This window comes from Ambystoma mexicanum, chromosome 13, assembly GCF_040938575.1.
Source record: "Ambystoma mexicanum isolate Mex_15411 chromosome 13, UKY_AmexF1_1, whole genome shotgun sequence".
Taxonomy (NCBI): domain Eukaryota; kingdom Metazoa; phylum Chordata; class Amphibia; order Caudata; family Ambystomatidae; genus Ambystoma; species Ambystoma mexicanum.
The window spans coordinates 832,297,848-832,311,398 of record NC_090938.1 but is presented as its reverse complement, the minus strand read 5'-3'; the positions used below and the strand labels follow the sequence as shown (position 1 = coordinate 832,311,398).

The 13,551-nt window shown below is 49.1% G+C and overlaps 1 protein-coding gene across 1 annotated transcript in view; it reads right to left on the bottom strand.

Moving 5' to 3' along the window:
- The window catches only part of DHX16 (DEAH-box helicase 16), a 317,650-nt gene that overhangs the window by 194,406 nt on the left and 109,693 nt on the right, over positions 1 to 13,551 (bottom strand). Inside the window, exons 4-5 of the mRNA XM_069635324.1 lie at positions 9,306 to 9,471; positions 8,898 to 8,954 (exon numbers count right to left, since the gene is read on the bottom strand). Coding sequence (XP_069491425.1) covers positions 8,898 to 8,954; positions 9,306 to 9,471 — 223 coding nt within the window. The remainder of the gene's footprint in view (positions 1 to 8,897; positions 8,955 to 9,305; positions 9,472 to 13,551) is intronic.

Sequence of the window (13,551 nt, the reverse complement as noted above, 5' to 3'; positions counted from 1 at the left end):
TAAGAGGGGAGGTGCAAACGTGATAATTTGTGGTCACCAAAAAAATTAGATCAGTCTTTGGCCACCGCTTACAGGCTGCACTGAAAGATAGGACACAGAGAATGTGTATGCCGGACACGGTCCACTGATTAAATCCTGCAGACACATCCCTACCTGGAAACTCCAGGCAGTAATGGAAAAAAGAGCCACTCAAATTCTCAATCTTGGACCAATTTGCAAAAATATTTCTAACACCGATTCTTTTTGGCAGAGGGTGGGGGCCCAAGTGACGCTCCTCTGGCTCGTAAAAAAGATTGTTTTAGTATTTAGGCTGTTGTGGCTGCGTCAATGCTTGGGATTACCTCAACCGAGGAAACGGTCCAACAGCGCTCATGCACCACCCACATCTGCCTCCATGAGAGGGCTGTTTGGCATTAATCATATTAAACATATTCCTCTAACAGTGGCATTCCTTCATGCCGAAGAATCACGCTTCCCTGGCACGAGGCAGTGCTTTACAACAAATGTATAACCGGTCATGTCCTTTGGAAGGGGTGGCAGTCGCAGGATGAGCTCTTAGCACGCGGCTGCTATTTTACCGTGGCAGTCCTGCAGGAAATGCTAAAGCTCCAGCACCACCACAGTAGTGGATCCACTGCCCTGGGCATTTCAAGAGATTCTTTGTACAGAGGAGCATAAAAAAGGGACGCCTTCAGAGCAAATTGATGGGATAGCCCCCTTAGAGGAAGAAGAAACAATACAAACAAAACATTCGCCCTGAACAACAGAAAAACACCGCAACCAAGAGTGGATTTCAAAAAACGTTTGCAGCAATTAATCCAAGAGCAAGTTTGACAAAAGTCCAATCACAATTGAGAACTGAACTTTTCCTACAGCTTCACATTTGCGACTGCTGATCAGAATCCAAGAGCCATCAGGTAGAAGAATATATGGGCAGCATGAGGAGGACAGGCGCAATGCCAGTCTTCTATTCAAGGGAGAAAAATCATGATGGCCAGTTCCACGATCCTGGGGTTGCAGTCGCAGGATTCCAGAAGATTCCAAAATCAAGACCATGCTCCTGGTTTGGAAAGGTAGAAGCACCGCTGTGATCAGCACAAACTGGACAGTCATTGGCTAAACAATCGCATCACTCCTCCGGAAGGTGAAGATGGGTGTACTCAGAGTGAAGAGCCAACACGACCCATCATCTCATACTTGGGAGTTGCGTTAGAAACACATTCCTTTGACTGCTACAGTAATTCACCTTGTGAGGGACACTTCTGCAAGAAGTGGGGGCCAGAACATTCATTTCTTGACCCACCTGAATCAATATGGCAACGCACAAATCCACCCACCCGACTCCCACTGAGGAGCAACTACGCACACGGAGTGAAGGAGTTCCCTTCTGGAGTGCATGGACTCATCTTAGCAAAACACTGACCTGCATACTACTAGCAGGCTGGTGTTTAAAAAAAGGAGACACTTTTCAAAAAAATGGACTCGACATTTGGAGGGTCCTTGCCAGACAGGAAAACTTTGGAATTCTTCACAATGTGAACACTTTGGCTTCCTTTCACTGCACATGGAATAAGGAGACTGGTGGCACGATTTCTGTAAGCCTCAGATTCTTAAGGCAGGGAAGCGCTTAAGAATGGCAGACACATTATAGTCCCAAGATGTGTCAAGAAACCAGGTGGGACACAAAAATACAGTTAAAGAGGTTTCTTTTGAAACTTTCCTTCCATTGACATTAACAGTACACCCACCTCCTTAGCTATCCTTTGCCTGACTTAGAAGTTAAGTTGACCATTTTTGCATCACTTACTTTGGTCAACTCATTTATTGGAGGAGTGGGGGGAGGTAGATGGTAAGCCCGTATGGTTACCAGTGCAGGAGGACTATCCCCATTCCAAGAGTCAAGATTATTATTATTTTTTTTTTTAAAGTAGCTCATCACCTTACAGTAAAACTGAACCCGTTTTTGGTTACATTTTTACAGCTTTTGGGATGTGGCTAGAACAGACTGGTGGCAGCAAATCATATTATACTTTTACAATGTTTTACTGCCCAGCGCCATTTTGAGTACAATAATTCAACTAGGCCATGCCATGCAGGTTAAGCCCGGTTCTTAGGCCATGCTCTTTGGCAGTCTTCCTGACTTCTCAGGGCCAGAAAGGCCATATAAGGAACGCACTTTCATGTGTTTCAGCTTGGAATCCCAGGCAAAGTGCTGCGTGCATCTGTCCTGCCAGAAATTCGGGTTTGGAACTGTCCGATCCCAAGAACATCTGCTGCTGGCCAGATGTGGGGTTTGAGGCGGTCCATTATAGGATGGTGTGGATCATTGGCACTGCAGAATTAGACAGCACACGCAATTTGTATCAGAGAAGGACTCCAACAGCCATTGCTCCGTTGGTTTACTAGAGCCTGAAGAAGAGGAGCCAGTGATGAAGACCAAGAAGGCCGCTCACCTCTGGCTCTGGGCCCTTTCTATAAGTGTCCCCAGTAGCTCTGAGCATCCTAGGGGTAGACGGTCAGAAAATAGGAGTAAGGGGTGCAAGTGTATTTAACAGTTTTCATGCCCCCCCTCCCGCCATAGGGATTGTATAGGAGCAAAGTCCATCCCCTAAAACGCTCTTGCCCAACTGTGTTCAGGGGAGTTCTAGCCTAGATCCCCCCCTAGGGTAGCATCAAATGTGGTGGGATTGATAATGTACCGCTAAAATTGGTATCGTCGTCTAAATCCAGAAGGAGCTTTTAAAATATTTTACAAAACGGATGGCTTTACCAAACCTTGTGCAGGGGACATTGAGCTATTCAGCCTCGTCTCAGGTACTTACCGTTACGATGTGTGCTAGTGCTAATGGAATGTGCAACACTGAACACACTATGAAATGTCCCTTAGGAATGTAAACCCAGTCCTAAGCTCAGCAGCTGGCGGTGGGAGCTGTGGAGAGAGAGCTGAGCTGGGGGTTTCTTACCATTTATCTAATAAAGAGCGTTATGAAGTAACCCAGCGTGGCATCCCACCTTCACATCACTTACCTGGAACCTTGACTCTTGAGGCTAGGCCCACTTACCCGCTGGACAACCAAAGTCAACAGTCCTTCCCTGTATTCTAGTTTATAGGGCAGGGTATATGGTGGCTAAGCACATGTGCTTGTTCACTTTACTTGCAACAGTAGCCATTGTTTTACTTGATGGATTGATTGATTTGATTGGTTGTATTATTTGTGTAAAATGTCGGTAGCCTCACTTCGAGACCAACAAATGTGCGTGCTGGTGTAACATGCTTTTCTTGGATGTTACCTGCTTAGCCTGGTAAAGGCCTAATAAATTATAATCATTGTGTAGTTGTATGTGGATTCTAATATTGGATTGCTTTATACGTGGTTAACTGTACTTCTACACCTCTAATGTGTGTCTGGGCCTCCTCTACCAGCTGCTGATAGAGGCTGACCTTAGCTGGGATAAGGCTCTGCCACTCTTCGGTTACCTCTGGGGATTTCCCAGGAAGCTACAGGAGGGTCTTGTCCTCTCCTTCACCCATGTAGTGGACTTCAACCCTCATCTCAACTCATCACCTTCATCCCTGAGCATCACGCTCCTCTTTGCCTTCAACTCCACACCTTTCCACCTCTTCCCTACATTCTGTGCCCATCTTAATTCGTAATCACAGCCCTGCTTCTGGGGATTACATCTCATTATCCTGACTTCTCACCTCCATCGGACATGGATGGTAATGTCACGCCGCAGGGAAACTGGCGGCTTTGGAAGAAGTGGAAGCTGCGCCCGCCCTAGCGGGTTCCGTCACGTAAATTTTGAGCGTGCAGTGCAGGTCTAGTTGTCGTTGCGGCGTACCTGAACTCGGTATTTAAGCCTTTTCACTTCTGGGGTCAGGTGCGTTGCAACGTACAGTGTTTCCGTCCTGTTCCTGCGCCGCTGTCATTTTCCTGAGTAGCAACATTTTTCCCTTCCGTATTCTTTGTTTCACTCCTTCTTCCCTTTCTTTCGCTCCGAACATTCATCTAGGTTTTTCTTCCCCTCCTTCTTGCCCTCTCCTCCTTGTCGGTTCCGTTCCCATCTAATCACCCTTCCTCCCTTCCGTCTTGAGTCCTTAATCCCTTCCGTCTTGAGTTTTTCCTTCTATTCTTTTTCCGTCTTTTCTAGTCTGCTCCCCGTTAGGATTTCTCCACTCTTGTTCCTCCTCTTATCCTCCTTTTCTATCAGTGATATCCCGGAGTCGACCTCAGCCTGTCTTGTGGATTGCCTCGTCCAGCCCTTGTCTGCTAAATCTGTACCAGAGTTACCTCCTGTTGATTCCCGTGTACCGACCTCTGCCTGCCATTTGGATTGCTTCGCCTAGCCCTCTTCTGTTTTATTGTTCTGGAACTTTCTGTGATCTGGATCTTACCCGATTCTTCCTGGAATTTCTTCGCTAACTGGACCGTGTTCATCCGATTCCTCTCCTTCTACTGCAGCCTCCGGAAGGTATAACCAATACCTCTCTACGCTTGAAGATCTTATTCTTCTGGGGTTTTTTGTGCCATTGGCTTTTTCCCCGTATAACTGCGCCCGAGGAGGGTTGCCACAGATCACCCAAAAGGGTGTCACTGTGGCGTCCTACCTTGGTCGTCCCTATCTTCAAAAAAAAGGGGTGAAGACTCGAACTAAGGACAATCCAACGCTAATTCAACGCCGGAGACTTCAAGGTGAGGAGGAAGGGGAGTCTGGGGTATCACAGGAAGAAGAGGAATCTACTGACCTTCCTGACAGGTAAGGCTTCTGCACCCAGCGTTTGAGCCTTGTTTTTTAAACCGTTTTTGAACTATTTTTAGCTGCTTCATTAATTTTATTTCCTTATAGGTTTGGTTGCTGTCCGAACCGGCGCTTCACTGTGCACTGTACTCCTCCACGCACACCATCTGCTGGTGCTAATATTTTATTTGTTCAACTCTATTGTGTTATGTTAAATTTGTTTCCTTGTATTTCTGCGCTGCATTGATTACAGCGCAGATAGTGTGTGCCTGGCCTCATAAAACACTGAGGCTTGCGCGCTAATCCGTTTTTTCTTTCCTATATCCACGCACTTCTCTACCTAGTCCCTCATCTCACAGGGCGGGTGTGGGGAGGGGATGGTCTGGTAATACCATGTGTATATATAAGGCTATCCCTCACCGACAGCGTAGAGGTCAGGTGCAGCGGGAAAGAGCTTGTTGCGCCTAAGTTAAGCCCGTCTTGGTTCTACCACTTCCCTTCCGGTAAGCTGCACTCACCAAGCCCTCCTGGAGCTTGCCCCAGCTAATACTGTACTCCCAACCAAATTTCTCCCTTTATATTCAATCATGAATAAGGATTACAACCTGGGGAAATGAGCATATAGTGCCTGCCTGTTGAATGCACATTCTCTAGTGGCACTTGCGACTTCTGTACATCTCTATGCCAACCAGAAGGCTATAAACTTCTACATTTAGACCGGTTCACCACCCCCCCATCCTGGCGGGGGAATTGAGTTTGTATTTAAGTCCAATTTGGCTATTACAATTATTCCTCTGCCACACTATTTAAAGATGGAAGCCCTATTGATGAACCTAGCTATCGATGCTTAATACTCATCTCTTCCTTGTCTAACGGCCTCTTGGCCCACATACGGCTTTCCTGAATCAATTTCTGAATTATTTGCCTCACTTCAAGTTACGTTTTCCAATTTGATTCTATTAGGTGACTATAACATTAGATATAACACCCCTTTAGCCCCTACGCTTACATTTTTTTGAGACTTTTAATGATCTCGGTCTCCAATAAACTGTGCTGGAACCCACCCATAGACTTGGTGGTACCCTAGATATTATTTTTCCAACAGAGGCCACCATTATGGTGTCGCCAGTCAGGCCTGCCCTATGGTCTGATCACCATCTTGTTCCATTTCAGATCTTTTATCCTGGCCCAACCCATAAAGTTAGCCCATCTATTGTTATGAAACACCAACTTAGCTCACATGGTTTCATACATCAATGGTGCATGTCATAATACACCCATTCTAGACCTAGGTGCAGTTTCTACAATCTTCTATGAGGCTGCTGATCAAGTATTCCCTTTAAAGAATAGCCAGATGAGGAAATGTCCGTCCGCTCCTTGGTTTTCCGAGGAACTGAAACTGGCCCGTTCGAAGGTCAGACAGGCCAAGCATAAATGGCGCATGACTTATACCCCCGGGCAAGAGAGTGGTGTTCCAAAACCTCACCTGTCAATAGCATGCAGCAATTCGGACTGCAAAACCAGTCCAAAGATTTATTCTCAGTCATTAAATCCTTTTCTCCGGCTAGCCACTTTGTACCTGGTGTCAAATCTACTCAAGGCCTCTGTGACTCTCTCAGAGGTCTTTGAGACCAAGATTGTTGACATCCGCAATCTTGCCTCCAATATGGGTCCTATGACAGTGCCCGAGCCACTAGTTGGTTCTCAGGTACGGTCACACTTCCCAGTCTTTTCCTTTGAAGATATATCCGGAGCAGTTAGTAGACTGAAGTCAGCTTCTCCCTCTGATCCTATCCCCCTCACTGTTCTTACGGATATGCTGCCCGACATCATTCCCTGGCTTACAACAGCAGTTAATCTCTCTTGCCAGCAAGGCTTTATTCCTAAAGCACTTAAACAGTTACACCCTACTTTTGAAAAAGCCCTCACTTGATGCAGCCACTTTTGCTATCACCCTATCTCACTCCTTCCGTTTCTAATGAAAGTACTAGAATCTCTTGTTCCCCCACTTCTATCCTCGTTTCTTGGGTCTTCTAAATTCTTTTCAGTCTGGTTTCCGGCCAGGTCGGGGGACCAAGTGCTTCCTGGCATCCGTAGTTGACAACCTTACCATGTTGGTTGATCAGAGTGGAGTGGTAGCTCTGATATTGCTGGACCTCTCTGCAGCTTTTGATACTGTAGACCACACCATCCCGTTGTCCCGCATGGAGTCTGCCAGCCTCCCTGGCCCAGTCCTGGCCTGGTTCTCCTCTTTTCTTGCTGATAGGTTTCAATCGCTCTCACCCCCCTCCACCCCATTTAATTCTTCTTCTTGTGCACTTCTGTGGTGTTCCTCAAGGTTCCACCTTGTCCCCGATGTTGTTGAACATCTAGGTTCAGCCACTGAGGGGCCTCATCCACTCCCATGGTTTCCGGTGCTATTCCTATGCCGAAAACACCTAATTTTAGTCTGTCCAGATCTGGACGATTCTGAGGTGTCGGGACGGCTGTGTGACTGCCTGACGGCCGTGGGGCAGTGGATGGGCAGAAACGGCCTGAAACTACGGGGACAAGACAGAGGTCCTGGTGGTGGGGTCCCCGACTGACACTGCTCTTTCGTCAGCCTCTCTACGGCCCACTGCTCTGGGTGCTGTTCCTACTCCTGTGTCCTCTGTAAAAGATCTTGGGAGTATATCGGTCTGATTCACTGTCTATGTCGGCTCAAGCTAGTGCGGTTTGCAAAACTGGCCATTTTCTTCTATGGGTACTTCGAGGGATATTACCTTTTTTTCCTGTTGTCGTTTTCTGAGAACTCGTCTCTTTTAGACTGCTGCCACTCATTAGTCCCTCCGTGTCATCCTTGCGCCATGATGGCTTTGGGCAACCGTGCAGGTTATAAATAATGATAACATAACTCCTCCACCACGTGGTGTTCCCACCTCTTTCGCCCCCCATTTTTGTCTCAAACTTGGATTTCCTCTTCTCACTATCCTTTGAACTCCACCAGACTCCTTCCTCTAACCTCGAACATCCTTTTTCCAAATTGCTCCACTTACTTTCCACACCCTGCTGCAAACCCTCACACTAGCAGACTGAGGCTGTGGGCCGTTATAGGCTAGCAGACTCTCCCCGCCCTGGTCCAGGCTCCCAGTGAGAACTTGCACCTATGGGTTTCGTTTGAGGTAAAGAGTGCAGCTGGAAGTACTGTGTAATAGGGAGGCCGAGACAAACGTATAAAAGGGCTTTCTGCCATCTTGGAATTACCAGGCAGTCCTCTTGTGCAGCTGGTCCCTCACCCTGTTGCTTTCACTGTGCCTACGATCTGTAACAGGCATTCCTTCACTTAAGTTTTGCACCCTGTTGGAGTATGAAATTAGAGGCTTTGCAACTGCTGCAGCTTTTCGGTCAGCCTGTGAACAGGTTGCAGGGTAGAGATGCCAATCTGGCATGCTTTGATCTTCTGTCCATTGAGCCAGTGTGTTGTCAGACTGCTCAGATTACTGGTGTGGACTGGCTGAGTGGGTCCTGCTCCAAATTCTGTTCTGGGCGTTTATGTGCATGTGATCGCTGAAGAGTGTGCAGACAAAAACTCCAGTTCCACAATGTGTCTCCTCTGGCATTTGGTGGCATCCATGTGACAATCACAAACGTTCCTGAGATACAATATGGTCTTTGTGAACCATGTTGGAGTTTTTATGTGCAACCTATGTGTTAAGAGCTTTGTTACCTTAAAGGGCCCAAACCGGCAACAGTCGTCTGGATGGAACTTCTGTTATTGGGCCACACTATACTTTCACAGAAATGGCCACGCACGCCAAGATCTGGGCCAAATTCTTGTAAATATCCAATAAAAAGTCAATAAAAAAGAGCAACAAAAAAAAACAAACAAGAAATGGGTCAGTGTACTATTGGTATATTAGGTGTTTGTTTCTTTGACTGTCCCCTGCCTCATGGATGGGGCTAAGTGAGGGCCACCTGGGGATCCCCCATAAACCTCCCATGGACCCATCCTACTCTAGCTTAGGGAGGTAACCAGCCCCATCGGTCACCCTGCGGAAGCCCTTGAAACCAGGAAGAAGACCTTGCCACAGATGGAAGAGTGTTTAACCGACTCCCGCGCTATATAGAAAGCACCACAGATTATCCTGAGAGTGGCACGCCAACGAGCAAACGCCTACCATTTTCTTTTTATCTTCTTCCGCCAGTTTGAGCAGCTTCTGAGATTCTTCGTAGGCCTGAGGATAAAAAGCAAAGAGTGCAAACAGTGGGTTAATAGAAATGATATGCGCACCACTACAGAACCCATACAAAACAAACACACTAGGTGGGATACAGGAAATGTGAGCATTGCACAAGTGGGCCCTCATTATTTTTGGAAGGTCACCTGGCACCTATGTCTGCACTACCCAATTTATTCACTCCAAACTGGAAACCAACCTTCCAGAACACCTCAAATCCTGTTCTCTCCAGTGGATTCCCTACCCAGCACACACTAGGTTTGCACCTTCCTGTGATCTGTGACAGCATCTAGCAATATGTACCCTAACCCCTAAAGTGCTTTGCACTACAACCCATGAAGGCATCACCTTTTTGTCTGAACGCTCCACAATATTGCGCGTTTTCTCCTTGTCCTTCTTCTTGATCCGCTCGGCAAATGCATCCCGCTCCTCCAGGTCCCGTAGCCGGTCCCGATCCTCTTTCTCCCACTCATCCTCAGAGTCCTTCTGCACAGGAGGCGGAGACCGACTGCTCCTATGGAAAAAGAAAAAAATAATAATAATAAAGTACCAGGGTATTACAACTGGGAGTCTCCATACTGAGACACTGCCCTGGGGCAGTGAAAGATGTAAAGCATCAGACCCAGAGACCAGGAATAACCAGGTTACTCACCGTAGTGACCACCTTACTCCTAAGTCCATAGTCCCCTTTCCTCCATACTTATGGGACATCTCTCTGTCCTGTGGGACAGGACCGGAGCACTTTGTAAAAAGCATCCACATTTTTTTTTCAAAAATGTGGACTTCCTCCCTTTCTTGCGTGCGGCCTAGCACGCGGCCTTAACCCCGCCCACCTTGGCTCTGCCCCGCGCATCGCCCATCAGTCCTTTTCTATCGCTAGGGCAAAGACCTATTGCAATAACAGAGGAACCTTATCAGAGGGGACGGCGGGCGGGCGTATGGAGGAAAGGGGACTATGGACTAGGAGTAAGGTGGTCACTATGGTGAGTAACCTGGTTATACTCCTACGTCCCGTCCCCTTTCCTCCATACTTATTGGAGATTCCCAAGCACTCCTAACAGGAACTACGGGTGGATGGAAATACCCATTACTGAAAAAGGTTCTTCAGCACAGCCTGACCAAACTGAGCATCAGCTCTTGAGCTCATGTCAAGACAATAATGCTTACAGAAAGCAGATGAGAGGCCCAAGTAGCTGCCCTAGCAATGGACTCCCAGGGGACATTTCTGAAAAGCAACCGCAGCTGCTTTGCCCCGCACCAGGTGTGCATGAATACCTTTAGGAGGTTTCAGCCATTGGACGGTGAAAGACTTCGTAATGCAAGCGGCGATCCACCGGGAAATAGTCGCCTTAGACGCCTGCTTACCCTGAGGGTTACCATAAGTCACAAATAGTTGAGAAGAACTCCTAAGCTCGGATGTTCTGTCCAGATAGAACTTAAGAGCCCTTCTGACATCGAGACAATGCAGAACCCTTTCTGCCTCTGAGGTAGGGTTCGGAAAAAAGACCGGAAGGGAGATCGACTGGTTCAGATGGAATTCAGTTACCACCTTCGGCAGGAAAGCAGGATTCGTCCGTAGGACTATCTTATCCTTGTGAAAAACCAAGAAGGGATGCTCCACCGGCAAGGCCTGGAGCTCACGCACCCGCCTTGCTGACGTAACGACGACCAAAAAGGACACTTTCCAGGATAGTTACTTGAGGTCCACCGTGGCCATTGGTTCAAAGGGCTTATGGCACAACACCGTCAGGACTACATTTAGATCCCACGGCGGGTGCGGACTACGAACTGGAGGGTAGAGGCGTGCCAAGCCTGCAAAATGCCTCTTAACCACTGGATTACACAGAGTAAGAACATTGGTCCGTAGAAAGATAAGCAGAGACCGCTGAAAGGTAAGTTCTGCCTGATAGAACGTGAACACCCGACTCTGCTAGGAAGGATACGAAAGACAGCACCGTGTCAATCATAGCCCCCCCTTGGGTCCAACTGTTTTTCCAAACACCAATGACAGAACATGAGCCATTTACTTCAGTATTGGGATCTAGTCGAGGGTTTCCTGGCTGCCTGGATAATACGCATGTTATCTGCAGACAAGTTAAGATGTTCTAAAGACTTGAACTCAGGCACCATGCCGCCAAGCTGAGCGATTGTGGGGAGGGGTGCCACAGCCGCTGTTCCCCTTGATGAAGAAGATCAGGTTACCAGTGACCCCCGATCGGCAGACACATCGACAGGTGAAGTTCTGAGAACCAAAACCTGGCCGGCCACCACGGGGCTATGAGTAGGAGGGAACAGTTCACAGAGTTCTTCAGTTTCCAAATTGCCCGATTGACTAGTGGCAGAGGAGGGAAGGTGTAAGCTCTCATGTTGTGCCATGGAATCTTGAGAGCATTCCCCAGAGAGGCGGCTCCCAGCCCCCCTCTGGAGGCATACTGAGGAAGCTTCTTGCTTGCCGCCGTAGCGAAGAGGTCCACCTCTGGTGTGCCCCAACGCAAGAAGATCCATGAGAGGACCTCTTCCTTCAACTCCCACTCGTAGCTGACCAATGTCCGCCGGCTGAGGGCATCCGCTGTGACATTCAGCTGGCCCGGGATGTGCACTGCAAGCAGCCAAACACCATGAAGCACTGCCCACACCCAAATCTGGACAGGTCCACGAGGGCAGGGGGGGGTTTGGGGGAAGGGGGACTTGGTTCCCCCTTGTTTGTTGATGTAGTACATCGACACCACATTGTCCGTGCTTATGCGGACCACCTTGTTGGCAATGATCGGTCTGAACGCCCTGAGCGCTAGGAAGACCGCCAGAAGCTCTAGATGATTTATGGAGGAGCTTGTCCTGAGGCGACCAGAGATCGGAGACCTGAAGAAGATCTAACGTCGCACCCCACCCCAGGAGGGAGGAGTCCGTCATGATCGTCACTGCAGGGGCAGGGTCCTGAAACACCGCACCCACCGACAGGTTGCCGAGAGAGGACCACCACTCCAGGTCCACTCTCATGGAAGCTGGAATCATTATCAGTTTGGAATCCGGGTCCACAGCCTGGCGTCAAGAACTCTGAAGCGCCATTTGGGTCCGCCTCATCTTGAAACGAGCAAGAGGAAGAGCCAACACGCACGAGGCCATGAGGCCCAGAAGCCTCTGGAACCACCTGGCAGACATGCTCTCCGACTGCGCAAACATCTGACACGTGGCTAACAGATCCGCCATTCTGTCCCCGGTCAGGTACACTCTGCAATCGATCGTGTTCCAGCGAAAACCCAGGAAAATCAAGTCCTGCGAGACCGTCATGGAAGATTTCCGCCAGTTCACCGACAGCCCAAGATGGAACAGGAGCTGAAGGAGAGACTGAAGATTGCCCGCTGCTTTCAACGGACAAGGGCTGCATAAGAGCCAATCGTCCAAATACGGATACACATGGATACCCTGCAGACGAATGATGGTCTGCCATGCCTCCTAATGAGACGCAATGAATCCTCCCACCGGGGTCTCGTGCGAGCGCGGAGAACCCTCATTTAGTAGGTTTTTCAGTGGTGCTACCACCTGAACCTGAGGAGGAGGCTGAGGAGCGGGAGAAAAACAGAGTCCATTGTTGCCTACGGCGGTTATTCCCCAAAGGGGTATCCACTCTGAGATTTCCGGTCAAGGAAGCCCCTAAAGCCACAGGAGGGCCGGCTTTGTGACAACGGTCTCTGGGTTTTTAAAGGGGCCTTAACAAGGACCGACAAGGACTTAGCTGTCTGAGTGCTATCCTTCGTCTTGGTGAGATCTACATCCGTTGTAGAATGAAAGAGGTCCTTACCATCGAACGGAAGGTCCAACACCTTGTCCTGCACTTCTTTTGAGAATTTGTTGGCATGCAGCCACGCCTGCCATGAGGTATCAACCCCCAGCATAAGGCCCCAAGCCGAGGGGTCTATGTGATGAGCCGCAGCCTCCAGGAGATCCTGGGCCAAGACCCTGGCGTCAGATAAACCACCCTTAAAGTCCTCCAACTTCTCGACCGGGATGAATTCCTCAAACTCTGACAGACCTTTCCACATCCGCATATTAGCCCCCGCTAACACTAGTTCGGCACTGGCCTGCCTGAGCTGCAAGGCCGAGTTGGCAAATATTTTTCTCCCAAGGGAGTCGAGGAGCTTGTCCTCCTTTCCCAGAACCTGCGTAGCCGTCGTGGAAGAGGATGCTGCAGGCCTGGACTGCAAAGTGGCCGCAGCCACCACTGTCGAGGAGGGGGGCGGACAAGAGGACAGGGCCACCTCTTCCGAAGAATGCAGCCTGTATCTCGCATCAATTTTCTTATTGACGAAAAGTCCAGAGTGTGGCTTTTCCCATACCCTGCGGACCTCGGCCAGCACATCCTTCTGCAAGAACAGGCCGGTACGCTCCAGAAAGCACGCCCTCCTGCGGAGCAGGTGCCTCGGGCACCAGAACATCTAAGAAGCACATCATGTCCAGGACCCGGCCATGAAACGCTCTAATAGAGCGGGGCAAGTCCTCGTTGTCCTGATCGCCTAGCACGTCATCAGGCAGGTCAGGATCCTGCTGAGCCGTGTTGGGCGCTGCCTTGTCCACGGGGGATAATGGGGGCAAAGAC